This window comes from Diceros bicornis, chromosome 6 (genome assembly GCF_020826845.1).
Source record: "Diceros bicornis minor isolate mBicDic1 chromosome 6, mDicBic1.mat.cur, whole genome shotgun sequence".
NCBI lineage: Eukaryota > Metazoa > Chordata > Mammalia > Perissodactyla > Rhinocerotidae > Diceros > Diceros bicornis.
Genome location: NC_080745.1, coordinates 69,099,008 through 69,125,245, shown reverse-complemented (window position 1 = coordinate 69,125,245; position 26,238 = coordinate 69,099,008). Strand labels below are relative to the sequence as shown.

Genomic DNA, 26,238 nt, shown 5'->3' with positions numbered 1-26,238 from the left:
ACTCAGGGAGACAGCAACGGTGGGCCCATTTATCATAAAATTTGGTGAGTTGTTTTAATCCATTCAAGCCGCAAAAGAGAAAAGGGCCAGCATTGTGTCTCGATTTATATTTCCCTGCAGAGGATAAAACAGTGGCCCTGGAATTCCGCCGCTTGTAAAACGCGCCATGGAAAACGCAGGGACTTAACCCCTTCCATTCCACCGGCCTAGACCGACTTTTAAGGGCGTCCTCCCTGACTCCCTGTCCCTTCGCCCCAGTTTACTCCAGTGGTCAGATCCCGTATCGCCTGGCCACTCTCCAGTTCTGCTATCTCCTCTAGAGTGTCTGGAGGGGTCAAGGGGCAGACTTCCGCGGCGGACCCTGGGTCCAGCCCCGGTAACCCGCACGGTCCTCCTTAAGGAGCTTCCGCCGCCGAGAGCAGAGGCGGGTGTTTTGTTCTTATAGGGAGGAAAAGTTTCTGTGACATCCAGGAAATGAGTAACTCCGGAGCCCTTTAGAGCCCCGCTGATGGAGGCCAGGAGGCGGGAGCCGGCCCGGGTATCGCCGCCCCTGTCCCTCTAATTGCCCGCCGCCGCCGAACAGCCGCGTCCGGGCCCGGGGGACCCGCCTGGGCTCGGCGGTCCTTCCCGCGACGGGGAGCGGGGACGAAGGCTAAACGTAAGTCCCGGGCCAGCAGCTGCGAGGCTCTGCGTCCTCCCGGAGCACTGAGCACCTCGTGCGTTGGAGGGAAGAGGGGCGCGATGGAAGGAAGAAGGGGGGCTAGGCGGAGTTGCGCCCGAGATGGCCGCTGGGAGCGGGGGCGCAGGGGCTGCGCGGGGAGCGCGGGCGCCAGCTCGGCCCCCAGGTTGGGGCTGACTTTGGAGCCCGGTTACAGCGCCGGTGCAAAGGCGGGGCGCATTGTCCTCTGGCTTTCACTCGTCCTTCCCGCGCTGCGCGGGGTCCTGCGCTCCAGCCTGCGCTCCAGCCCGGGCCGCGGAGCCCTGGGCGCTTCGGGGCAGCCCCGCGAGGCGGGCAGCTCTTCCTCGAGGCGCACCGAGCAAGCAGGACCACGTTTTTGTTCCTTCTGCCCAGGCGATCCGTTACTTTCGACCGTCTGAGCTGAGCGCTACGGCAGAAAGATAGGCCGGGTCGCCCTGCTCCTTGGCCAGCTTCCTTCCCGCCTCTTTCCCCTCCTGGAAGGAGAGAGTAGTAAGCTTGTTTTTCTGTCGGTTTAAGGTAGTGAAGCTATGAGGTTGCCTAGGCCGGATAAACCCCCGCCGCTTCCTCTTTCGGGGCTATTAGTGGAGGAGACCCTACTCGGTGCAGAACTTTCTCTTGGGGCTGCAAATAGCCTCCGCCACCTGACCCCTAACCCCATCCCCGACCTCTTCCCAGTGTCTCCATCTTTCTGGCTGCCGGGCGATGGGACACAGAGGCCCCAGGGCTGGGCTTCCCAGCCAGTTTGGCGCCTCTCTTTAAAAACAAAAATGCTGCCGCCTAGGAAAGGAAAATATTTTTCCGAACCACTCCGAACCTCACTTTGCCTTTTGCCCTTCTGCGTGGTGGGAGGAGGGCCCCCTTCAAAACTAGAAGAGCACCAGATACAGGCAGATCCTGGAGCCTGGTCTTTGGGATCTAAGTCAGTTTCAGAGTCATATTCTATTCTTTTGTTCCTCTTTTGGGTTTGACCCAGGGCCCTTCCCTTTTACAAACCAGTTCTACCTCGGAGAGGCTGCCAGGTAAAGCTGATCTGTGCCTGGTGCAGTTACAGGCCCAGGTTAGCAATGAAAATGATGTGGCAGGCACCAGTGGAATTGCTGCCATTCACTCTTCGTTAATAATGTAATAAATATTCTGTGCTTTTGAACTCTCCTTCCAGCCGGCTGCCTAAGCAGCTTTTGTTGTTTGCTAATTCCTAGCGTGCTGCTGCTGCAGGCCATTCTGCCCTCATATTTTCCACTTGTGGGTAACCATGAAGTGGTTATACTGACCCTCCACTCTCCCTGAGTGGATGGAAAGGATTTTGCTCAAGTGCCATCCTCTAGCTCTGTAATTTTCAAAGATGCAGCAATTTCAAGCTCCAGCTTTCAGGGGGCAAGGATCTGAACTTTTAACCCGATGCCGTCATCCCAGAAGTTGTCACCTTACCGGTAACAGGCTCTGAGGGTGTATGGGTGAATTTTTATCCAGGGGCAAGGATGGAGAGGAACTTCTGGGAGAGGCTTCTGGCAAAATTGCCCACCTGAGAAAGTATTGTCTGGGAGGAACTGGTGTTGGTTTTTTCCCTTCCTGGCCCCCCCGGGGGTCAATAAGGAGAAAGAAAGTGGGGGATTCTGTCTGATGAAGAGGGTACACATCTCAGTGGGAGGCAGAGATAAGCACCCCGTGCACGGAGCCCAGGAAGAGTAGGGTTGGGCCACTGGAGTGCACGACCCCAGTTCTCCATGCCAAATCTTGCAAGGGATCCCACTACCAAGTGGGAATTTGTCCAGAGGAGAGGGGATGACGTGGCTTGGAGGGTATGGAAAGTGCTTCTTGTGAGGGAGAAGGGAATGAACCAGCAGCATTTCCTCCAGAGATGAGAAGCGTAGGGGGACGTGGCTGTGGCCTTCAGGAATCTCCAGCATTGTCACTTGAAAAAAGGAGACTTGGGTCTGGCCCCAGAGACTCACTGGTTAGGAGAAGCAGGGAGCTGGATCTGACTTACTCAGAAGGAAGAAGGAACTTGCCAATAACTTGAGCTCCTTGGGAGGTAATGCGCTGCCCCTCACTGTCAGCAGAGACGGGTGGCCATCAACAGTTAGACCGGAGATGGTCCCTTCAGAGTCCAAGACTCTGTGGCTGTGTGTTTGGGCCCGAGTCCTCTCAGTAGGATTGAGCAGGTAGGGTGGCCTGCGGGGCTGCTGGGGAAGGCTTTAACGGAGCAGCGTCCTGAGAGAGGGGCAAGTGCTCCAGGTGGCCTGGGGAGCTGAGGAACAGGGCTTTATTTATGGTTGAGACTAATCCAGTTTCGCTGGGGAGAGGTCAGAGCCGTGAGAATGCTGAGGGCTGATAATAATAACCTCCAGGGCTGCTGCTAGCCAATTCTGTCCCTTGCGTGAGTTCAAATAAGGTGCCCCTTCTCACAAAGGGGATGGCACCTTGGTGCCATTTAGAAAAAGGAGCCTCATCTGGATGAATACAGCCAAGGCACATAGCTGGATCCTCACCACCGGCTGTTCTTGAGCAGTACACCGCCTATACAACCATACAGCACAGCCCTGATAACCAACAATTATTGAGGGCTTAACATTTGCCATGGATTTTTTTTTTTTCCAAAACCACTTTGCCTGTATTAACTGATTTGATCTTCACAGTTGCCCTATGAGGTAGGTAGGTATTGTTATCCCCATTTTATAGATGAGGAAACTAAGGCACAGAGAAGTGAGTGCTGAGGAGCCTGGAAACTGAGTCGCAGTCACTGAGCATTCACAGAGCCAGAAGCAGGTTAAGCTTAAAAAGCTAGTCTGGCCAGGGACCCTCGTGGGAAAGAGGGGACAGCAGTGCCTATTTCTTTCTTTGTCAAAGAAATATCCATCCTCAGCTCAGATGGCAGAAAGATGGAAAACTCACCTGGTAGCAGAAAGGCAGGAACAGAAAGAGGCAAGCCCGCCTTGCTGGCTGCTGGGACGGCCTGGCCCAAGCATTGAATGACTTTCCTTCTTAATCACTGGGCGGCATGAGGTGGCAAATCCAGTTTGGGGCCCGGCATTAGGGCGCTGAGTAAGTGCCACCTGGGCGTGGTGTGGAGGGAAAAGGCCACAGCTACACAGGGCCCCAAGGCAGGCAGAGAACAGCCCCAGGAGCGGAACAAGGTGGGGAGTGTCCGAACATCTGTCCTGACCGTTCCAAGCCGCCAGTCCCCATCCCTGCCCAGGTCCTGTCCACCTGCAGACGCCCTTCCCAAGCTCGTTCAGGAAACCTTTCCCAAAACTCCGTTTCACAGCTCCGTATATATGATCACTTATTTTCCACACTATACATTTCAGCACTTAATTAGCTGGAATGGAGCGTTTTCTACATACTGTCTATAGACTGTGTTGTAAACAAAATAGGTTTCTCAGCCAATGAGGAAGTCAAGATGTCTCCTGGGAAGGGCCGGCTGGTGCCCAGCAGATTTCCCATAAGGATGATGTTTACCTGGATCATGTCACCTGTCCTGGGGTCTGGCTGTCAGCTGTGCCCACTCAGAAACCCTATCTCCACAATTTTCAGAGTGGTTTGGACTTGGGCTACTGAGTCACCTCAAGAGAGCTCCCAGAAGTGGGTATACAAGTAAGATTGCTAGTGTATTAATTTGCCAGGAGACTTTGTGGCCATCATGTACTCTGGATGATATCTGTTCCCCGTACGGCCAGCCACATGGGAAACCAAAGATCAGAAGGTAGCTTGTGCTTGGCGAAGCTTGAGTCAGAGCAGGGTGGGGAGTGATGGCCCAATGGCATGGGGCTCTATTGACCTCTGTGGCCCTCTCCCTAACGGAGAGAGATACCTGCCAGCTGGACCGGTACTCTGGCCGTCCTGGTTGTGTGCATCTCCTTGGCCAGTGCTTCAACAGCAGTGTTTACCTGGTAGGATTTGTCTCTTTCATCTTTCATAATTTTAATTTTATTTAATTATTTTGTTTAGTGCTTTATAAGCATTAGCTCCTAGCTACAAGAGTTGCATTTGCATAAGTTGAATAACTACTATCCAATTTCAGGGTGGCCAGGCCATAGGGGTAAATGCTATATGCAAGTCAAGAAGATGGTCAGGTGGCCTGGATGGGACACAGGAAGCCAAGCACAGAGCAAAGAACCATGGTCCCTAATCAGCATGGATGGTCTGGGAAGTGGAAGGTCTGGGGCTGGCCACTGGCTGTAGCCCCTGTGTGGGCATGAGGGTGAGCAGGGCTATGGCAGTGCTCGCTTTGGCCGCCTCAGCCACCTGGCCTGCCCAGATGGCCTCTTTGGATTTAAAGGGCTCTCCCTGGTCTCTGTCAGGGCCCCTTCATGGCTCATCTTTAGTAAGCTGCAGGCTCCAGGTGCCCCAGAGCCAGGAGGTATGACCCACAGGGACTTTGGAGTAGGGCAGACTTGAGTTGAGTAGGGCAGACCACTGCTCAGTAGTTGGGTGTTCTCTGTATTTGGCAAGTGCCTTGACTTTTCCAAACCTCAGTTTCCTCATCAGTAAAATGGGGATAACCCCTCATAGGGCAAGCACAGAAAGCGCTAAACACATTGCCTGGCGCAGACTGGCAACCTGGCTAGTATGAGCTCTTGAAGGCGGTAGAGGTCGATCGAAGATCTATGTTCTCTGCCGAATTGGGCCGCCAGCTTCCCCATCAGTGCCACAGCTCCCTCCTCTGAGGTCTGGGCAAAGGGCAAGGCCTCAGGGACCCAGACTGTCCTGGATGGTGAAAAGAGGCTCAATGGTGTCCTTGCGTGTGGTTTGTTCAAAGCTGAGGACAAAGCTGCTCATCCCACCCCTTCCAGCCAACTCTGGGAGAGGGAGAGTCAGGTTTGAGGCATGGCCTGTCCCAGGCTTTCAGAGGGGAGAGAAGGGTGGATGAGGTTTTCTGGAAGAGGAAGAGGGCCATTTGAGTGCCCAAGAGGTTTATGGGATCCTCCTCAGCGTTTTGTGACCTGTGATGTTTTTCCCGTAAAAAGCATGTCCCCCTCCATCCGAGTGGCCCATCCCATGACATCATCGGAATGAAAGCACCTTGCAAGTGACATCACTGTTGCCCAAGGCAACGCCTCCGCCCTAAGGTAGACAGGGAGGAACAAGAACCACTCCAACTGTAAGACACATGTTGAAGGGAGGGAGCTCGGAAGGCGCACCATCCACAGGTGTGCTTCTCAGAGGATGGGCTGGGGCGGGGGGGGGGGGGGGGGGGGGGGGGGGGTGCTGTAAGCCAGCTGGTGGTGAGTCTTCCGGACTTAGGTTTGGCCTGAGCAGTGCTGACAGCTGCAGTCTTGTTTAGTTCTCTGAGCTTCGACTCAGAGCAAAGAGCGTGACTCCTTACAGCGCCTTCTGGCGGCCTCCATGGCTCTGGGCCTCCCTTTTACAACCTGAATCCGTGAAGAGGGTAGGGGAAGAGCAGGCTGGAGCAGTGATGGGGAGATCAGAAAAGTGGCTTTCCCTTCTTCTTCATCCCCATAGCAAACTGAGAAAGACAATGCCCACATACATCTTTACTATGGGGGCTGACTAAGAGAGAACCTCCATTCACTGTTTGAGCTAATGTTTATCACGCACCTATGATATGCAAGGCACCATGCTAGGGATTCAGTGGCCTCGTGGAGCTTTATGATCGAATGCGCACAGAGAAAAGGAATGTCCGGAATCCACTACCCCAAGAGTTCATACGAGCTGGAAACAGAAGCAAGGTCTCACGGTTTACCTCTCACCCATTCCCCGTGGGATTCTAGGTGGGTTAAATTAAACCCATAGAATCCCTTCCTCCCTAGTAGTTCATGCAGGAATTCGGAGGTGTTTGAGATCTACCTGAGATTTGGGGAGTGGTGTTAGAGAGGACAACTATGGGTGTCAACTGTGTCCTGCCAAAAAGAAATTTGGGGACAGCACTGTTTCTAAGGCTGATCTCACTCAGCAATTCTGATGCTCTTAATTTGGCGACTTGTAGCTTCAGCCAGGTCTTACAAGGTGATGCCTCCTGTTCTACTTAAGATAGATGTTCCTAAGCAAGGGCTGTCAGATGCTAACACATGAATGTGTTAGATGAAAGATGCAGGAAAGGAAGAACTCCCTCCCTGAAGAAAGGTGAAAAATTAGATGACGTGGTAGGTCTCTCTCTAAAGAGGTTTCAGAACACAAATCGCCTTGTCTTTCCACTTGAAGGTATCTGATTAAGGTTTTTGCTTTGTGCAACTGGCCATAACTTCACATGCTTCAACATAGCTTCCCTGACATCCGGCATATCAGTGGCTAAAGTAATTGCCCTAATTTTTGTATGAATGTAGTTTTTTCAGGTTTATAAATGAAAATTAGAGAATCATTAGCAGAGAACATTTTTTGCAAATTATGCTTCTATTTACAAATCTGATCTCCAAATCAATTGTCACGATCTTCTGTTCATAAAAGTAGAATAATCTTTAAAAAAAAATAATGGTTTCATTCATTGAGCACCTACTCTGAGCAAAGCCCCATCCTAGGGGCTTTGCATATAGTTATTTCTCTTCTTCACAGTAGCCCTTAGAGATAAGTATTATTTCAGTTTTTCAGGTGAAGAAACAGGCTCAGAGAGGCCAAGCAACTTGCCCAGAGTCACAAAGCTGAAAATGGCAGAGGCAAGATTCAAACCCAGATCTTTACCTCCCAGAATCTTAGGCTCTTTCTGCTACACCAGGACACCTTGGGCACCTAGCCCGGTGACTGTGAAGGTATCATACAGAGCCCCACAAAGTCTAAGTGTCAAAGGTGAGAAGACAAGCAGACCACCAACTCCGGGTCCATCCTGCTGTGACACGCTCTGTGATATTAGCAGACTGGGCTCCGTTTCCCCGTTTAATGGGGACAGTAACAGCCAGTACCAGATAATATTCAGAGCACCTTGAGATCCTCAGATGGAAGTTCCTAGAAAAAATACACAGCCCACAGTTTTCAGATGTCTCACTTCCAGATGAATAACAGTGGGACACTTGCTGCTTGGGAGGAGGGACTCAGCCTTGATGCCCTCCTGGGCTGCTTCTCCTTTCTCCCTCTAGGTCGTTTCCTGGGCCGATGCAGGAGAGTCTCCTACCAGCCTGCGTCAAACCAAAGGGAGGGCGTTGTCATACTGCTCGCCTGCTCATTGATGCAAAACCATGTGCTCCTAACAAACTGTTCTCATGGGAGCCTGGTTCAATAGCCTTCTTAGCAACAGTCACGACCCGCCTGGAGTTCCTGAAAGGGTCCTTTGTTTGCGAGACTTTGTTCCAGAGTTGCTGAGGAGGCAGGAGAGCAACGTGCCTGGGCTGGAGGGGAAGAGAGCAGGGGTTTCCTGAACCTCACCCCGTGTGCTGCCCCAGATACCCCAGTGCATCCATGCCGCTTCCTCCCTGAGGCCTCACCCCAGCATGCACCCCCCAGGGTCAGAAGAGCCCTCGCTCCCTTTCCTAATCTGCTTCAGAGGAGGCTTGCCCATCCTTTTGGCTGAAAAGCCATCTCAGATATCCCAGGTCCCACTCCCAGAATCTCTAGGTGGAAGGAGCCTCGTAAGTTCATTGAGTCTAACGCCCTGCTTCATGCCCAGATTTCACCTAAAGTGTCACCTGCCTTTCCCCAGACAGTACAGAGAAGGAGAGTCCATAGGTGCGTGTCTAATGTTTCACAGGTACCAGGTCACTGAGCAGCACAGCCTAATGGGAAGACTGAAGGCTTGAATGTCAGACTGTCCTGGGTTCGAATCCCGGCTCTGTGATGTTGAGTGAGTGGCCTCACCTCTCTGTGCCTCGATTTCCTTATCTGTAAAATGAGAAGAATGCCTCCTTCAGAGTTTTATTGTGAGGATGATACACGTAAAGCATTTTGCACAATGCTTAAATCTTAGTAAATGTGGTGCATTGGTTGCTATTTACTAAACTCTCCCGTGGGACATCAGGGCATTGCAGCTTGTCTGGTTTTCTCTAGAAAGGGAGAATTGCTCATCACTCTACCAAGGGTTGCTTCTCTGCTTCTTCTCTGACCTAATTTGCATCGAACCCTATAACCCTCCATTTTGCTTCCATGTCTGTAAGACTCTCAGGCAAGGAGGTAAGTGTCAAGGGGAGAGGCAGCAGGGGGTCAGATAACTTATGTCAGGGTTCATTCCTGGGTCATTTTCTTGGTAAACACTGGTAGTGAGTCAGCCTGCAGTTAGAGGAAGGCCGTCCAGGCCCACAGTGGCTGCGGTCTCTCCTCTGGAAGGATTTTCCCTCACATTTCCCAATGTGCTTACCATTGTTAGCACTTTGCTTTTCTGACTGCAAGGGGCCTCCCAGGAAAAAAAACTTAGAAGTTACTTCATCCAGGACTTGCCACTCCACTCGCTTGCATTTTAAATTCCTGCTCCTGGAAGTAAAGGCAGTGAGGTTCTTTTCCCAGTCGTGACCGCATTCATTCGTTCATTCAGCAAGTATTCCTGGAGCGCCTGCACCTTCCAGGCCAGGTATCTGGAGGCCAACACTGGTTTCTCCTTCCAGGTGCTCAGAAGTGGTGGAGAGCTGCTGCCTGATGGGAGAGAGGGAGCTGCAAGCTTCCCAGGTGCCGAGCTTCCTGCTCTCCCTCTGTGGCAGCTCCTGGGGGCTTTAGAGAAAACAGCGAGGTGGAAGAGACACCTTAGCCACGTCCCAGGCTTCTGGAGTTGCTGGAGGGATGTTGGTCACCCCCCTCTTCCCAGAAGAGTCCCTAAGATGCACCCAGCAGGATCTAACAAGCCAAAAAGGAGACCTGGCCTTATCACCAATCCCAACGCCAATAACAATGTTCTTTCCAGAGCACGACCATGTGACCACCACGCCATGAAGTAGGTACTACTGTCACAGCATGTGGGAGAGCCAGGATTCAAACCTAGGCCTTCTAATTCCAGAGTTTGGCCCCTTCAATTCTGTGTGCTAAGCCTCTACAAAGTGTTAGGCTCTTCTGAGCTGAAAAGCTTCGAGCTGTTTCTCTCTGGGTGACTTTGGGACTGGAATATGTCCCAGTGAACTTGGCAGTGTTGGTGGTTGCTTGCTGCCCACCCCAGCCTGACCCACATGTACCTGTCATTGGTTCAGGGACACCTGCTGTGTGCCAGGCACAGCCTTGGGCAGAAGCCAGCTGGTCATCACTCCATCCCTGTGGCTGGAAAACCATGTGGTTGTAGGTCGTTGTTGTTGTTTTGTGTAATTCACAGGGCATGTGACTCTGTGCAGTCAGAGATGATTCTGGGGGTAATTTTGCTGACTGTTCCTGCCCTTACGATCTAGGCCCCCTGCCTTCCCTGGAGGAGGAGAACTGGTTTGCTCCGAGGGATGCGGCCCTGGTATGGGAGGGCAGGCAGATGCCTGCTCCGTTGTGCAGCCCAGGTGCCTGCAGCAGAGAGCACTAGCAAAGAGGCTGACCACAAGCTCTTAAGTTTTTTACAATACGGTTGGTCTCCCTCTTGCTTTTGTGTCTCTTGCTGTTGCCCTTTATTAAGATGAAAGGGGTTTTTAGATCTTTGAAGGCACGGAGCGTGAGTGTGAGTGTGTGAGAGTGTGTGTGTGTGTGTGTGTGTGTGTGTGTGTGTGTGTATGTGCATGAGGCCCAGAGCGCTTCCCTTCCTCCCCGCCTCTCTCCCCCTCTCCCCAGCCCAGCTGGGGCCCAGGCTTTGTGGCAGGTACGCCCAAGCCGCAGGGGACGGGGTGGGAGAACAGCCTGGGATTTCACTGTGTGGGGGCCAGAATCCCTCTAAGTCAGGACGTGAGTAAGAGGCGGTGGGGTAGGGAGGGAGGAGGTGGGGGTACTGGCCTTTCTATGGCCGTAGAAAAGCCCTGGGGGCCCATACCCTGCAGCCCGAGAGGCCAGGTTGTCTCTCTGAGCTCGTTTCTCTTTGTTCCCATCCAGGGATCACAAGGCGGCTGCTGGGCAGGGCAGTCTGTTTAATTCCATCCAGCCCCAGCTCATCTGTGAGAGGGGGGAGTGGCCTTTGTTATCCTTTGTATTTACTCTCTGGTTCCTGCTCCACCCCCTCAAGTCCCCTAGCCATCAAGCCTTTGTGTTTGCTGCTGTCTGGAGCCGGCTCCCCACCCCTGTAGCCTGCCCTCCCACCCCATGGGGAAAGTGTGGCTTGTCCTGAGCGTTTGCCGCTCTGCTTGGAGGCAGGGGGTGTAGAGCACAGAGAGTAGGGGGAGAGACAGGGGACACGTTTGGGAGGCCCCAGCACGCCTGCCCTGAGGTGGGTGTTAATGTTCCCTCCACGCAGGCGCTTTTGTGGGTGAGATGGGGCCCACAGGCAGAGGGGAAATTCCGAGAAATGCTAGCCCGAGCCAAGCCAACGTCTGAGAGTGTATAAGGGCTGCTTCACTGTGGGAAACGGTTAGCGCGGTGTTTCTATGGTTAACACGTACCCTGTGATTTCAGGTCTAGAACTCTGAGATGGGAACGCGGAGGTCAAGGGAGGCCCTGTGGTGCACCCTCACTGTAGAAAACGCATCCCTTCTCAGAATGGAGGGCGTTGATGGAGGCCTTCTTTTGAAAGCGGGTGTCTCCAGCGTGCAGGGTGTGAGCATGCAGTTGGGTCCCCAGGGTCGCACATGTCCTTAGTGCAGTGGGCAGGCGGCCCTGCGTTTGGTCTCTGCCGGGTGCCTTGGGGAATGTCAAGACAAACAAGCCTGCCCTGGCCCTGGAGGAGCTCACAGCAAGGAAGGCAGTGGGGGAAAACCAGAACTCAGGCAGCTCACTCTGATGAAAGAACAGAGTAGGGTACACCTGGGAGATGGTGGGGTCTGGAGCCGAGGGCCTAGCGTGGCATCCAGCTCCTCTGCTCTCTTCCTACTGTGTGGCTTTGAGTGATTGCTCAGCCTCTCAGCGCATTGGGCTGCTGCACAGGCCAGATGGCTAACTAAGGAGAGGGGACAAGCCTTTAAGAAGAGAGGATCGAGACTTTATTGGTCCCTGCTCTGCGCACATCTGTGCAGACACCATCTACACAAGGCACCAGAAGCTTGCCTGCACTCAGAAAGGCTTAATAAATATGCCATCTCCCTCCCCTTGTTCTTCTATCCCTTTCCAGAAAGAAGGATTTGTCTCAGGAGTTGCGGGCAGGGAAAGGATCAGGAAGGCTCTTGGCAGCAGTTTCTGAGACGGGCTTGCTGTGAGGACCGTTGGGTAGGCTGGCAGAGACATGAGGCATGGACAATGCGGGAAATGGTGGGGAAGTATAGGAGGTGTTCAGGGGACAGTCGATAACCTGAAGTGGCTGGGCAGGTGGAAAGGGAACCGAGGGGTCCCCCAAGACTGATAGGGGCCAGGCCCTGAACATCAGGCTTAAAGCTCAGACCTGTGTTGCATGGAAACAGGAACGCACTGAAGTGGAGAAGGGAGACCTCCGGGGCCAGGGAGGCTGCCTGGGATGGCTGGGAAGTAGGGAGTGCTCAGTGGAGCTGATTCCAAAGGTCCACGCCAAGCTGGGATGAAGGGCCCATCAGTGTGGAATCCCAGGCTTTGGTGCAGAGCAAAGGCTGCGGCAGAGATGGCTGGGGAGACTGGAGGTGCCCAGCAGAAACGGGCAGGTCAGTGGGGAGCTGGGTGGGGAGAGGAGGGTGCTGAGCGCTGAGACTGCCTTAGTCTCCCAGGGCTGCCGTAACAAAATACCACAAACTGGGCAGCTTAAAACAACAGAAATATATTGTCTCACAGCTCTGGTGGCCAGAGTCCAAAATCAAGATACCTGTAGGTCCACCCTCCCTCCAAATGCTTCGCGGGAGAATCCTTCGTTGCCTCTTCCAGCTTCCGTGGCTCCAGGCCTTCCTGTGCCTCTCCTCTTTGTTTTCTCCTTTTCTGTCTCTTTATAAGGACACTCATCATTGGATTTAGGGTAATCAAGGGTGATCTCATCTCAAGATCCTTAATTTAATTGCATCTGTAGAGATCTTTCTTCCAAATAAAGTCCCATTCGCAGGGTCCGGCTATTAGCACTTGGACTTATCTTTTTGAGGGCTGCCATTCAACCCGCTGCAGTGACTGCTGGATTCCAGGTGCCCTGGGGAGAATGGATGAGAGAAAAGGGGATGTGGGTCCAGACTCAGGGGAGCCCCTTTCTTGTCTCTGTGACTTGCAGGCCTCCTTGTCATCCCTTGGCCTCTGAGACACCAGGCCTCAGTCTGTCTGTCTGTCCCAAGACGCTGTGATTTTCCATGATGCCCTTTGGGTCAGGGCCTTTGCTGTGGGGAAGTCAGGCAGGATGGCTGGACGGAAGGAAATTGTGTCCTTCCTGGGAGATTGATGGCTTCTCTGCCTTCTCCATCCTTGCTCGTCAAGGGGCGTGCATGAGCTGCTGATGGAGTGGCAGGAACAGGAAGGATGTGGGCCCTCCCACCCGCATCGGCGGAGTCCTTCCTGAGCCTGGGCTGGCCGCCTGCATGACCCCAGTCCAGAGGATGGGGTTGGCATCCTGGTGACTTTTTGGAAACCCCTCCTTCTTCCGAGAGTGGTCCTTGAGGAAACTTAATGCTTTGGTGCTTGTGACTGGGCACCCTCCGTGAGTGGCCACTGTGGCCACGTGCAGCAACAGCAGAGCTCACCTTACTGGAAAGGCGGATCCTTTATAGTATATACTTTCCCACGAGCTCATCAGTAGGTCCATCTCGACTGGGCATGGGGGAAGGGTCCTCTCCTCTCTGCTCTCTCCCTCGTTCTGTCCTTCTCCCTGATCCTCACCAGGGCCCAGTCTGGATCCCTGGGTCCTCCTGAGCCCAGGTCCCTGCTCAGTCAGTCTGGGGTCTCCGCTGGGTTAGGGAGGGGGAGTGGGGGTCCGGTTCTCCGGTCCTGGGGACCACAGACCTTAGTCTGTAATACTGAATGCTCCTTTGTGCATACCCATGAGGCCACAGGGTCTCTTTATCTTTTCTTCTATTCCCTGGAGAGGCTGTGGGGAAGGCATTTGTGTGAGCCCCTAGCACAGGCCTGGCATGTAGTCAGCCCTCATAAATGCTGCTTATGATTATTCATTCTGAGAGTGGTTGCTGGGGCCAACTAAGAGACACTGGAATAGAGTCAGGACTGGGTTTGGGGAGAGAGGCCGAGCCAGGAGGGTATTTCAGGGCGTCCTGGATGCAGAGGGACTAGCAGGTGGTGGTATTTCTTGGGGGGAAGAGTGAAGAGAGTCCCGAGGTCAAGGGTAGCCTTGAGGAATGCTTGAAGGGTGGTGGGGGGCTGCAGTGGGCAGAGAGAGGAGCCATGTGTGGGGACCTGCAGGCCAGGGCCCACAGGCTCGAGGTGGCCCACTGACATATTTTATTTGGCTCATGTGGTCTTTAAAGAATTTTTGAAATAGCAGTTGACATTGTAAAATTGAGGGATTTTGATAAAATCCAGATTTCTGGCTTCTCTTGGGAAAAAAAATATCATGCCATTCATTCTTGGTGAAGAATGTGCGAGGTGGTGGCTCTCTCCTTTAGACGGAGCATGTGTGGCCCGTTGACTCCGTCCCCACCACTCAGCTCCAGCACCTGTGCCCTGGCTCATTGACTGTGGGGGCTTGCCCCTCCCCCCCATACCCACATTTGGTTTTTCAACCCCGTCCTCAGGAAGGGGGCCTGAAAGGAGACAAAGGAAGGAGCCCAGTGGCCTTGAGGGTGGCAGGTCGGAGGAAGGTGAGCCTGGCTGGAGGCCAAGACAAAGGTCCTGCCCAGTGGGAGGGGTGGAAGGTGACTGGGGAGGGGGGCCTGCAAAGATGCTGAGAAGAGAAGGCCTGGGGGCCCAGAACCACACCCTTTCTACCCACTTTCTCAATTATTTTTTGTTGGTCATTTTCCTTCCTCTTTCCTCACTTCCCTTCTTTGCCTGCCCCTCGCTCTCCTGCCTAGGCCTGAGGTCCGCCAGGACCCAACCCCCACCCCCAGTGCTACTCAGCCCACCTTCCCCCTAAAATATCTCTTCCCTCATCCATCCATGTATTTGGGGTGCAGGTGAAGAGAGACCTCAGCCATAGATGTCCCATGGTAGTTCTATGACCTTCTCCTTGCTGGGGCATGGGCCAGGTCTACAAGGTCTTTCTCCCTCCCTCAGGGGACCCCCGTCCTGGAAGGTGGGAGCCAATCATGTTGAGTAGCAATGCTCAGAGCTGCCCTTACGGAACCATCTGTGCTGAGTCTGTCTGTCCCCTGGCCCCAAGTTAGGTGAAGAGGAAGGAGTTTGTGGAGACATGTCACTCCCACAGCCAGCCACCTCCCTCCAAATGTGTGTTAAGTCAACTCCCACCTACATGTTGGGCGCCTACAGCGCGCCCATCCCCGTGCCTGGTGCCCTGGAGGAGACACTCAGCTTCTGGGTCTTGCTGGAACTGTAGGTAGGAAGGCAGGGACTGGTGGGTGAACTGACACAAGCAAAGGGCAGGAAGGTGGTCTGACCCGTAGGAGTTCAGAGAAGGGGGAAGTAGGCCTGCACCAAGGGGCAGGCTCCCTGGAGGAGGGCCCCTGAGCTGGCCCTGAATGAAGGTGCCATTGGGCTAGGCAGGGAAGCTGGTCTGACTCCAGCATGGGGCATGGGTTCTGCTAGAGAAAAGTGTGGAATCGGGGATGAGACGCATAGGCCCAAACACAGGAAGAAAGCCTCCCCAGGGCTTCAGACAGACCGCTCGTGGGGCCCAAACTCCAACACCAAGACTCAAGGTCAAACTCATGCTCTGCATTCAACCTATCCTTTCTCACAGCCTGTTTCTCCCGGGCCTGGGAAGCTTGGGGGACAGCTGACCTGGATGATTTCGCTGGTTGCCACTGGCAATGGTACCAGGGAGGTGCCACTGGGCAGGGGGAGGTGGCAGGGCTCACTTATCCCCTTATCCCCTGGGGGAGGGGATGGAAGGAGAGCAGAGGGAGGGGACAGACTCAGTCACACACTGCAGACAGGGGATCTTAGAGGCCACCCAGTGAACCTCCCTGACCATCAGTCTCTTCACAAGATACGGATGTTGCAACTACCTAACTCATGTTCTGAAAGTTAAATGACAAAACACATGCAGAGGACTTAGCTTTAGAAATGTCGGCTATTAGTGAAAACATCATCGTCTTTCACTGCTCCTCTCCTGTCTGCACCGGAATCCATGTGAAGGCCCAGAGGGTGATGTCAGACTCCCTGGGCCGCCTCTACCTCCTCTGCACCCTCCCAGTCAAGCATGTCTCCTCTTTAAGCCTCAAGTTCCTCGTCTGTAAAATGGGGCTTAGATGAGTACAGCTCTAAATTCTGACTTTCTTAAATTTGTGGCTTTATTTCCCCCAAACAACTGTGCACCTCGTTAGCTGGGACAGTAAAACTCTAGCCCAAGGCCAGGTGCACAGTAGGGGTTCAGCCCAAACTTATCAACAGTTTGGTCTCCCATGGGTCCTTCTTTCTCGGAGGGCCCAGAACCTAAGCTGTGGGAAAGGGACCCAGGTAACTGGGCTACAAGTGCCCTCACCTGCCATCAACTCTCCTCCTTTATTCTATTTCATGAGGAAACACACCAGCTGCTGCTTTTGGCTCTGAAGGTGACGCCAGGGCCCAGCTGCTTTTGCTGTTGTAATTAGCTGAGCTAATTAGCATCTGGCAGGCTGGGCATGGGGCTAACCCTTGGCGAGCTCCAGGATCTGGGCTGTCACAACCCTGCAGGAGCCCCACCCTCCTCCTCCCGGGAGACCTGCTTGGCTTGGGAAGAGGTGGTTCTCAGACAAGAGTGAGCATTAGAAGCACCTGGAGGACTTATTAAAACCCAGGTGCTGAGCCCCACCCCTAGAATTTCTGATCAGCAGGTCTGGGATTGCACCTGAAAATTTGCATTTCTAACAAGTTCCCAGGTAATGCTGGTGCTGCCGAGCTAGGGACCACATTTTGAGAACCACTGTCCCAGGGGGATTGCTGGGCTGCTGAGAAAACGGTCCTGGATGCCCCTGCCGCTGAGGCCACAGTCAGCCAGCCCTGGGTGGGGCTGGGGGGGTGATGGGGCAGAAGGGGTGTTGATGAACACGTTGTGGGGCTGGACACTCCCATGTTCCCAGTTTGTTTTGGGAATTCAGTCTGGAAGGAGGGGGAAAGGTGGATGTGGAGCCACGGGGTTACACACCCACATCTCCCCAACAGGTGGGCACAGGGATGATCTGCAGACAAGGAGGGTCGCCTGAAGAACAGGAGTGAAACCCTCCCTCTGCCTTTTCGTAACCTATTGGTCATACTCAGTGTACTTAGTGGCTGTCTGCCTCCCCGCATGGATTATAGTGTTTTTGCTGTAGAGGATCATGCTGTGCTCATCTTTGTGGGCCCTGCAGCACCCAGCATGTTCCTTGCGCACAGTAGGTGCTCTGTAAAGGTAGCACAGTGGAAAGAACTTGGGCTTTGCAGGTGGAGGCAGACAGAACAGGCTGAATCTCAGCCCGGCTGTTTTCCAGTTGTGTGGCTAGAAAATTACTTGTCTCTTGGGCTTCGGTGAACCCACCTGTGAAACAGGGAAAATACCACTTAGAAGGTTACGGGGGTCACTGTGTCCAGGGCCCAGCATGTCCTAGTGAGGCCTTGATAAATGGAAGCGTATTGCTCTTCAACAACTCTTAGTGGCATTCACTGAATTATGCTGTGATGGAGGTCCTGTAGGGCTCTGGGGGCCACAGGAGTGAGGGACCCCAGGGAAGAGAGAGGCCTCTTGGATTTCTCCCCCAGGGTCTGGCCAGGTTCAGAGTACGGGTCCAAATGAACCACGAGTCCTGGCTAAGCATCTGCAGCCCTCTGCCCCAGCTCCTGCATCCCCGTGACCCTGGACCTTTGCCAGGCTAAGTTTAGCCGTGACCTGCAGGGGCCGCCATGCTCTGTGGGCGGGGGCAGGGGCAGAGAGGAACTCAGCAGGCTTCCTGCCGCTGCCTGGCAAGCAGACATACAAACGCCCTGGGAGTGACCCAGGTTTATTTTCAAGCTGAACCCACCAACGGAGTGTCTCAGACCACACGTGTGGGGCAGCCCCGTAGAGGTGAGAGCTTTGGGCCAAGGCGGAGGCGGACATCCTTGAGATTGGGAGGAAGGGGCCCTTTGGGGAGGAGTGTGTGTGTGTGTGTGTGTGTGCGCGTGCACATGTGTGTGCATGGTTTTGTGAGAGGCTCCCAGCTACCTGTCCTGTCCCCATGGTCTCCAAAAATCAGAACACCCAGATTCCCTCCTCTCATTCTTCTGACCCCAAGGCCCCCAGAGCAGTGTTCCCTGTGACCTGGTTTGGGGAGGGGAAGTAGCAGAGGCTTTGAACTTGGCCCCATCTAGTGGGCACTGAGCAGCCACCGCTCGTTCCCCACTGCTTAGGGTGCGCAGGCAGAGCCAGCCTGTGCAGAGGTTAAACGAGGAGCAAAATGACAGCCAGGATCCCATCCGATGACTGGGAGGGAGGAGATGGTTTAAGCAGGGAGTGAGTCAGAGGGAACTCCACCTCCGGAGAATCCAAGGTTCCAAAGTCTTCTCCCCTTTGCTGGGGGGCAGGGTGGAGGGAGTCACGTGCCAAGGGACACAATACGGGGGGAGCATTTTGTGCTTTCAAAGCACTTTTGAGCGTGCATTCCTCCCTGCCCCTGGGACTTGGGCAGGGCTAGTGTGCTCGGCAGGTGAGAAAACAGGCTGATGGAGGGTAGGGGGGATGGAGCTGGTATTCTATGGTGCTTACTCTCTGCAGGCACTGTGCTGAACACCTGGGATGGTTTATCTCGCTTAACCCACCCTCCCTATGAAGGAGGGCCTACTATTAGCTCCTCTCCAGGTAAAGCAGTGAAGCCCTAGAGAAGCCGTGTGACTTACCCAAGACCTCTCAGAAGGAGTAGAGTCAAGGTTCAAATCCAGGCCTGCTGCTTCTACAACCCGGGCTCCTTCCACATTGTCGCTTCATTCCCTCATGGTCCCCTAGAGTCTTGTTTGTAACCCTACTATTGTCAGTGTTACTGTGGGCAGCCTGCATCCTGCCAGAGTTCCTTGTAGGGGCATCCGCGCAGCCCTCTCCATCGTGAACCCCTGCAGGCAGGTTCATCTGTGTGTTCCCATCCCATCACAGTTACCCTTTTATAAGAAAACTTGCTCAGGGGCAAGCATTTTGCCAAGTGCTTTATATGCATTCTCTCGTTCAAGCTTTACAATAGCAAGTGTTACTATTCCCATTTTATAGATGAAGAGACTGAGGTTCTGAGAAGTTGAGTCACATATCTAGTAGGTGCATGTGCTGGGTTCTAACCCCGTCTGTCTCCTCCAGAGTCCATCCTCTTAACCCTTTGCACACAGAGTCGATTGCTCCAGTTGGTTTGGAGTTGTGAACCTTCCTGCCCTGGTACAAGGAGGCCTTTACAGCCCTTCATCCTCCAGCAGGCACGAAGATGTACACAGCTAGCCCTGTGGAAGCTGTCGGGTCCAGAGGAGGAGAACTGCCCAGTCATAGGACTTGGCGATGGCCCCACTCCCCAGCTGGTGGCATCCTACCTTATGTTGGCATGGAAACTGACCTCTGGTATTGGGAGTTGCCAAGGTGGCTGCCTATAGTACAGGGGCCCTGAAGAGCCTCAAAACCCCTAAATTATCTCCTAACTGGCTGCTGCCTGATGTTCCACCATGAGTACCCCACGCCTTCATCTTAAAACTCTGATCCACGTTAATCAGCCAGCCTCACGTCATGGTTCTGCTAGGACCACCCTGGCAAAACTTTCCACTAATGATTCTCTAATGTAGAAACCAGGGCTGACCTGTTTCTGCAATTATCTAGCAAGCTGCTCCTTGTCTCAGGGAAGAAGAGCTGGCTACCTGCGCCCGTGCTTTTTCATCACCACACACCCCTTCCAGTCTGACTTCCTCCACTTTCTCCGTCCTCCATTTCCTCCTCAACTGGAAACCTAAGTGCTTCAAAGCTCACCTCTGAGGCCTAAATGTGTCTGCACACTGAATTCTGCTGCCCTTGGACTTCCCTCCCCCTCAGCCCTTATGGTTCCTGCTGACGTGTCCAGCTGTGTACAGGGTGGAGTCACATCTGAGCAGCAGGGCATTGCCCAAGTGTGGCAACTCAGGTCATCTACATCCTGCCTCTTGCGGGTAGAACCTGCAGAGGTATCTTTACCGGGTGACAAATACCTGCTCCTTGGCACCATTAGGGTAAGAACCACAACAGATGGTTTTCAGCGTGCAAATTCAAGGTCACAGAATGGGGCTTAGGCAAAACGCAGAAGCCCCTATCAGTGTATGTTGGCGTGCACCGGGGGGTGGTGGGAGGAGCCCTCTGTGTCTTTTGTTGTCCAACAATGACCTCATTTGGCCGTTTGCTCTCCTGGCTGAGGTTCCAGGCAGGAAGTGGGCGGGGCAAGTGTGGAAAGGGCCCATGGTTAATTCCCAAGTTTCCTGCCAGGGAGAGGAGAGGGTATAAGGGAAGGCTTACGCGGTAAGACAGTGCTTCCCAGACTTTCATGTGGATGGTATTAAAATGCAGCTTCTGGTTCAGTAGGTCTGGGTGGGGCCAAGACTCTGCATTTCTAACAAACTCCCAGGAGATAGTGCAGCTGCACAGTTCCAATAGCAAGGATTGTAGGGTGTTAGCCCTTCCCTGAAAGTCACTTGAAGCCTAAAAATCCATTTATCCTGGAGGAATGAAGTGTCTCGTTTCATATTAAGAAGCTGGATTTAAAGTTCAGACGCCTGGTGAGAGGAAAACCAATGACTCCGTCACTCTGGGTGTCTCCAGGATTGCCCTGGGGAAAGACCCAAGAGAAGGCCAGGAGATCAGGGTCTGCATCTGGGGTGGGATCTTCTAGACCAGGAGAGGTGTACAGTAAGGCAAGATAAGGGCTCAAAACTGCTTCGAAAACAGTTGCTGTTCAATGAATATGTGCTCTGCACCACTCCCTGTGCTGTGTGTGCTTCCTTCAAGATGATGGCCCTGCAGGTACTAGATCTTCTTCTTGTTCAGTAAGGAAACTGGGGCTCAGAGAGGTGAGTTAATATGCCCAAGGTCACACAACTAGTAGTGGCAAGCCTGGCTCTGGAACCCAGTCCTCTTGTTCTTAACCATTAGGCTTTCCTGCATTGACCGGGAGGCATTCACTTGAGGGAGAAGGGCGTGTCTTATTCAGGACTATTTTGGTTTCAGGTGATAGAAAAACAACTCAAATTGACTTAAACAAAAAGGAGAATTTATTGATGTACGTGATGAAAAAGTCCAGAAGTAATGGCTTCAAGCATAGCTGGATCCAGGGAATCTGCTTTTCTCTACGTTGGCGTCTTTCTCAGGCCAGCCCCACTTTGAGGTAGCTAGAGAGCCACCAGCAAGTGTAATTCTCTTCCTGGCAACTCTAGGCCACAGGGTGAGTCTTTCTCTCCATTGGTGCCAACAAATCCTACCTCTGTCTCCTATTGGCCCAAATGGGGTCATATCTTCATCCCTGAACCAATCACTGTGTATGTGTTTCGGGGGGGGTGGGTAGAATAGTCTTGGGCCTGGGTTATATGCTCACCCCTGGAGCTGGGGGTAGGTTTATCCCCACCAAAGCCATAAGGGCTGGGAGTAGAAAAGGGTTGGTTCCCAGGGAAAGTGGGGTGCTGCTACCAGAAAGAGGACTGTCTGGGCAGACAGAAACAGAGGTCCACCAACAGTGGGTTGTTCAGCCAGGATTGCAGGGACCTGGGGTTCTTGCTCCCAAGGCTGGACTGAAGCATGTGAGGAGACTGGGGGTTGAGTGGGAGAAGAATTATAAGACGTCGACCAGCTCAGTAGGGCAGAGGTTGGTGGGAGGGTCCTGGGAAGAAGCTTGGTGTGACCTTCTCTCTCACTCTCTCTCTGTTCGCAGGAAAGCTCCAGCCATGGCGCTGGGGCTCTTCCGGGTGTGCCTGGTGGTGGTGACCGCCATCATCAACCACCCGCTGCTGTTCCCGCGGGAGAACGCCACGGTCCCCGAGAACGAGGAGGAGATCATCCGGAAGATGCAGGCACACCAGGAGAAGCTGCAGCTGGAGCAGCTACGCCTGGAGGAGGAGGTGGCACGGCTGGCGGCCGAGAAGGAGGCCCTGGAGCCCGTGGCAGAGGAAGGCCAGCAGCAGAACGAGAGCCGCGTGGCCTGGGACCTGTGGAGCACCATCTGCATGATCCTCTTCCTGGTGATTGAGGTGTGGCGGCAGGACCACCAGGATGGGCCCTCACCCGAGTGCCTGGGTGGGGACGAGGATGAGCTGCCTGGTCTGGAGGGTGCCCCCCTCCGGGGCCTCACCCTGCCCAACAAGGCCACACTCAACCACTTCTATGAGCGCTGCATCCGGGGGGCCACAGCCGATGCGGCCCGCACCCGGGAGTTCGTGGAAGGCTTCGTGGATGACTTGCTGGAAGCCCTGAGGAGCCTCTGCAACCGGGACACGGACATGGAGGTGGAGGACTTCATCGGCGTGGACAGCATGTACGAGAACTGGCAGGTGGACAAGCCGCTGCTGTGCAACCTCTTCGTGCCCTTCATGCCCCCAGAGCCCTTCCACTTCCACCCAGAGCTCTGGTGCTCCAGCAGCTCGGTGCCTTTGGATCGCCAGGGCTACGGCCAGATCAAGGTGGTCCGGGCCGACGAGGATACCCGGGGCTGTATCTGTGGCAAGACCAAGCTCGGGGAAGACATGCTGTGTCTCCTCCATGGCAAGAACAACTTGGTGCGGCCGGGCAGCGAGGTGAAAGACCCACTGTGTGCCAGAGATTCCCCATACCTGGATACGATGCAGGTCATGAAGTGGTTCCAGACGGCCCTCACCAGAGCCTGGCGCCGCATCGCCCACAAGTACGAGTTCGACCTGGCCTTTGGCCAGCTGGACACCCCAGGGTCCCTCAAGATCAAGTTCCGCTCAGGGAAGTTCATGCCCTTCAACCTGATCCCCGTGATCCAGTGTGATGACTCAGACTTGTACTTCGTCTCCTACCTTCCCAGGGAGCCCTCGGTGGGGATCCTGGAGTCCAGCACTGACTGGCTCCTGTCCTTTGCTGTCTACGAGCGACACTTCCTCAGGGTGACATCGAAGGCCCTGCCTGAGGGTGCCTGCCACCTCAGCTGCTTGCAGATCGCCTCTTTCCTGCTCTCCAAGCAGAGCCGGCTGACCGGCCCCAGCGGCCTTGGCAACTACCACCTGAAGACTGTCCTGCTGCACCTCCTGCTCTCCCGGCGGGCCACCGACTGGAAGGCCGGGCAGCTGGACGTGCGTCTACGTGAGCTGCTCTGCTTCCTGGAGAAGAGCCTGCTAGAGAAGAAGCTCCATCACTTCTTCATCGGCAACCGCAAGGTGCCCGAGACCATGGGACTCCCTGAGGCCGTGCGCAGGGCCGAGCCTCTCAACCTCTTCCGGCCCTTCGTCCTGCAGCGAAGTCTCTACCGGAAGACGGTGGACTCCTTCTATGAGATGCTCAAGAATGCTCCGGCGCTCATTAATGAGTACTCCGTACATATCCCCTCAGACCATGCCAGCCTGCCCCAAAAAGCTGTTGTCTTGTAGAGCATCCGGGACCTTGAGGGCCAGGACGCAGGGCATCCTGCTTGTCCACACCCCTTGGGGCATCTGCAAGCCCTGTCCTGGGAAAGTGGCGGGCTTCGCTGGGAGCCGTGGCTCAGCCTATAGCCCTGAGGAAACAATTCCAAGCCAGAAGCTGATTTGCTTTCACTGCCATTGGGCCTGTCGGTGAAGCGATTGTCTGGGTTTGGGGACTGATCCTTTGCAGCTTACTTTTGGATCACCAGGAATGGCCAAGATGATGACAGAACACTCCATAGACACTGAGTTAGGGACAATGCAAACATTGATTTGGGTGTAATTATTGTTACATCCCCTGTCCAGTCTTTACTTGAATATCAACAGAGGATCTACAGGAATGCCAGCAGAAGCCTGTGTCAAGACTCTGCACCCCGATTTCCAGTAACCTTTGGCCCTGGGCCTCTGCAACCAAAGCACTAACAGGGACAGATGTGGGAATTTGCAACCTTCCATCTGTGGCCTGCACAGTAGGATCCCACCGTGGCTGCACTGTGGCATTTTTTATTCTACTCGGAGAAAAGACCTACTAGAAATTCAAGGCGCCCAGTGGCTAATGTCTCTGTTGCACAGAAGTGGGTACTTGGTGGCAGAGAGAAGTTTCCAGCTACACATCTCTCTCAGGGTGTACCCCGTTCTCCCTGCTCCTTCCCCCAGCATGCTGTGTCCTGAGCCCCCTGGGTGCCACGTAGCACGTTGGGTGCAAGCTCAGCAGCCCCTCACCCCTCTTTATTCTCTCCACAGCTGGTCTCTCTGACCGTCCGTAGGGAGAGGGAGGGCAGACGCTGCAGGTGGAGGCTGACAGAGAGGCACAGGGCGACTGGGGCGAAGGACTGAGCCTGGTACCCGGGGGGCTGGGGTCCAGCTTGCAGTCTGGCCTCTGATGCTCAGTTCAGGGAAGGTTGCAGAGCCGAGAGGGGAGGCGTGCCATAGCCCTGAGTTTTCCTCGGGGTCCAGTCCTACAGCAGGGTGTGCCTGGAAGCCAGAGCTGCTGTGGAAACCCAGCCCCATCTGCAGGCCCCAAGACCCCTGCAGCCGTCCACTCCAGTGGGGCTCCCTCACCGCACAGAACCCTCCTGTCTGAATAGGGCTTGCTGGCCGCACAGATGACCAAGACCTGCAGAGCCCGACAGGCTCAGCTGACTGGGAACAAACAGGGACAGCACTGCGGGCACAGCCTTCAGGCCTCCGAGAGCCACCTTGGCACTGCTGGGGCTGAGGTCACTGGGCAGGCACCAGAGCCTGTGGTCAGAGCTGGCCTCCATCTCCAGGCCTGGTTCAGGAGGGTTGGGAAGCCGTTCCACCTCCACTCGTGGCTCCAGTGGCCCTTTGGGAGTTCCCCCCTTGGCACTGCCTCAGTAAGCCTTGCAGAGGACCAAGGAGGAAGCAAGAATGAGTGCACCTTCACCAGCACCTGGTTCACCCTCCAGACGTTAAGCTGGCCGTGCCTCCCAGATGGCATACCCAATTCCACAGAGTGTCAGGCTCACCAAGAACTGAAGAAAGGGTCCTGTCCCTACCCCAGGAGCGCTCTCACCCAGCCTTGGCATGCTCAAGAAGATGGACGGTTCGCCTGGCAGAGTTAATTCACAGTGGGAGGCTCGGCTGCGATTGGGGCCTTGAAGCCTGTGGGAAGCTTCCATGTGAGCTGGAGTTAGACTGAGCAGCGCTTGGGTCTGCCCTTCCCCAGGCCCACAGCGGCCGCCGGGCGCTCCAGGAACCATCCTGTCAACGTGGTCTCCAGCAATAGCCCAATTCTGTTGGGATTCATTTCCAGAGTCAGGGTGAACTTCCTTATTTATTATCGCCGTGCCTTTCCTTTCCCCTCTTCCTCCTTAGCTTGTTGTGCTTGGAAGAGACCCCAGCAACCAAGAACCAGCCTCCAGAAGCCAGGCCTGAATCTCTCTCGGCTTCCCCTTTGCTTCCGGGAGCACATTCACTGAAAAAATACCTTCTGGCCTTGTGTTTATACAGAGACAACAGAACTCAGCGGGGAAATGGGGATCCTTTCATGCACCAAAGCTGCTTCTGAAGCAGAAAGCAGTTGGGCTCTTGGTGTGTCATGCTGCCTTATTTATATTAAAGGAAGAATTAAACTCTTGCAAAGAGTAGAAACTGGTCACAGTGTTTGTTTTTAACTTCAGGAAATCTATGAGGTTCCAGACAGAGCTGGGGAGGGGGTGGATTTCCTGTTGATGAGCGGAAGCTTTCACTCCCTTTTTATTCTTATGCTTTCAGGAAACTTTACAGAATAACAGAATAGAACATTTATAGCCCATCTTTGAGGCAGGCTGCAGAGTTCCAGAAAGGGCCTTTGAAAGCTGGCTGTAGGGTGGATTCTAGCACAAGACCTTATTTCACAGAGCTGATGTGTGCAAAGAAATGTGCGAGGTGGAAGAAACAGGAAGCTTTTGGTTTTTAAGGAAAGAAATTGTCTTTTAAGTGGAAGAATTCTAGTTCTTTAGGAAACTTAGGCCTTTCCACTAAGGAGAATCCAGCCCACTTTCTCCATGGAATCTCTTTTCCTTCCCAAGGATGCTTGACTTAACCCAGCATCTTCTCACTTGCTGTGCAGAACGCTCCAGGACTACAGTTTGCTGTGCCTCTTGATACCACTGATACCTGGGAGGATTAAGGGAAGGCCTCAAGTAGGGCGCTGCCTGATAGCATTTCTGAAAGATGGGTAGGACTGATCAGGAAAGGCATTCCAGCCAGAACCAGGAAGTGAGGGTAGGAAAACATTATAGATGTAGGCAACATTTAAGTAGCACCTGCTGTGTGCCAGGCACCCCTCTACGTGCATTTACCTATATTAACTCATCTAATTCCTGTGTCAACCCTATGATGTGGGTGCTCTTATCCTCCCCACTTTCCAGATGAGGAAACTGAGGCACAGAAGGGTTAAGTGACTTGTCAAAGGTCACGCAGTGGTATGTAGCAAAGCCAGGATTCAAACCCAGGCAGTGCTGGTATATGTGCTGATAGATACTGAGAAATAGCAAATGAGTTTGAATTTAAATGGCCAGTGGGGCTGACCAGGGAAAAGCCTCGAA

General features: G+C 54.0%; 1 protein-coding gene across 2 annotated transcripts; it reads left to right on the top strand.

Annotated features, from left to right (window-relative positions):
• The first annotated feature begins 477 nt into the window (after positions 1 to 477).
• On the top strand, positions 478 to 26,238 carry ITPRIP (inositol 1,4,5-trisphosphate receptor interacting protein). Of its 2 annotated transcripts, none has more exons than XM_058543951.1 (2): positions 478 to 658; positions 21,481 to 26,238. In XM_058543951.1, exon 2 carries the CDS (start codon positions 21,494 to 21,496, stop codon positions 23,150 to 23,152), a length of 1,659 nt encoding a protein of 552 aa, XP_058399934.1. In that variant the 5' UTR covers positions 478 to 658; positions 21,481 to 21,493; the 3' UTR covers positions 23,153 to 26,238. The 2 variants fall into 2 exon arrangements, with proteins under 2 accessions (XP_058399934.1, XP_058399935.1); XM_058543952.1 differs by lacking the exon at positions 478 to 658 and adding an exon at positions 16,699 to 17,654.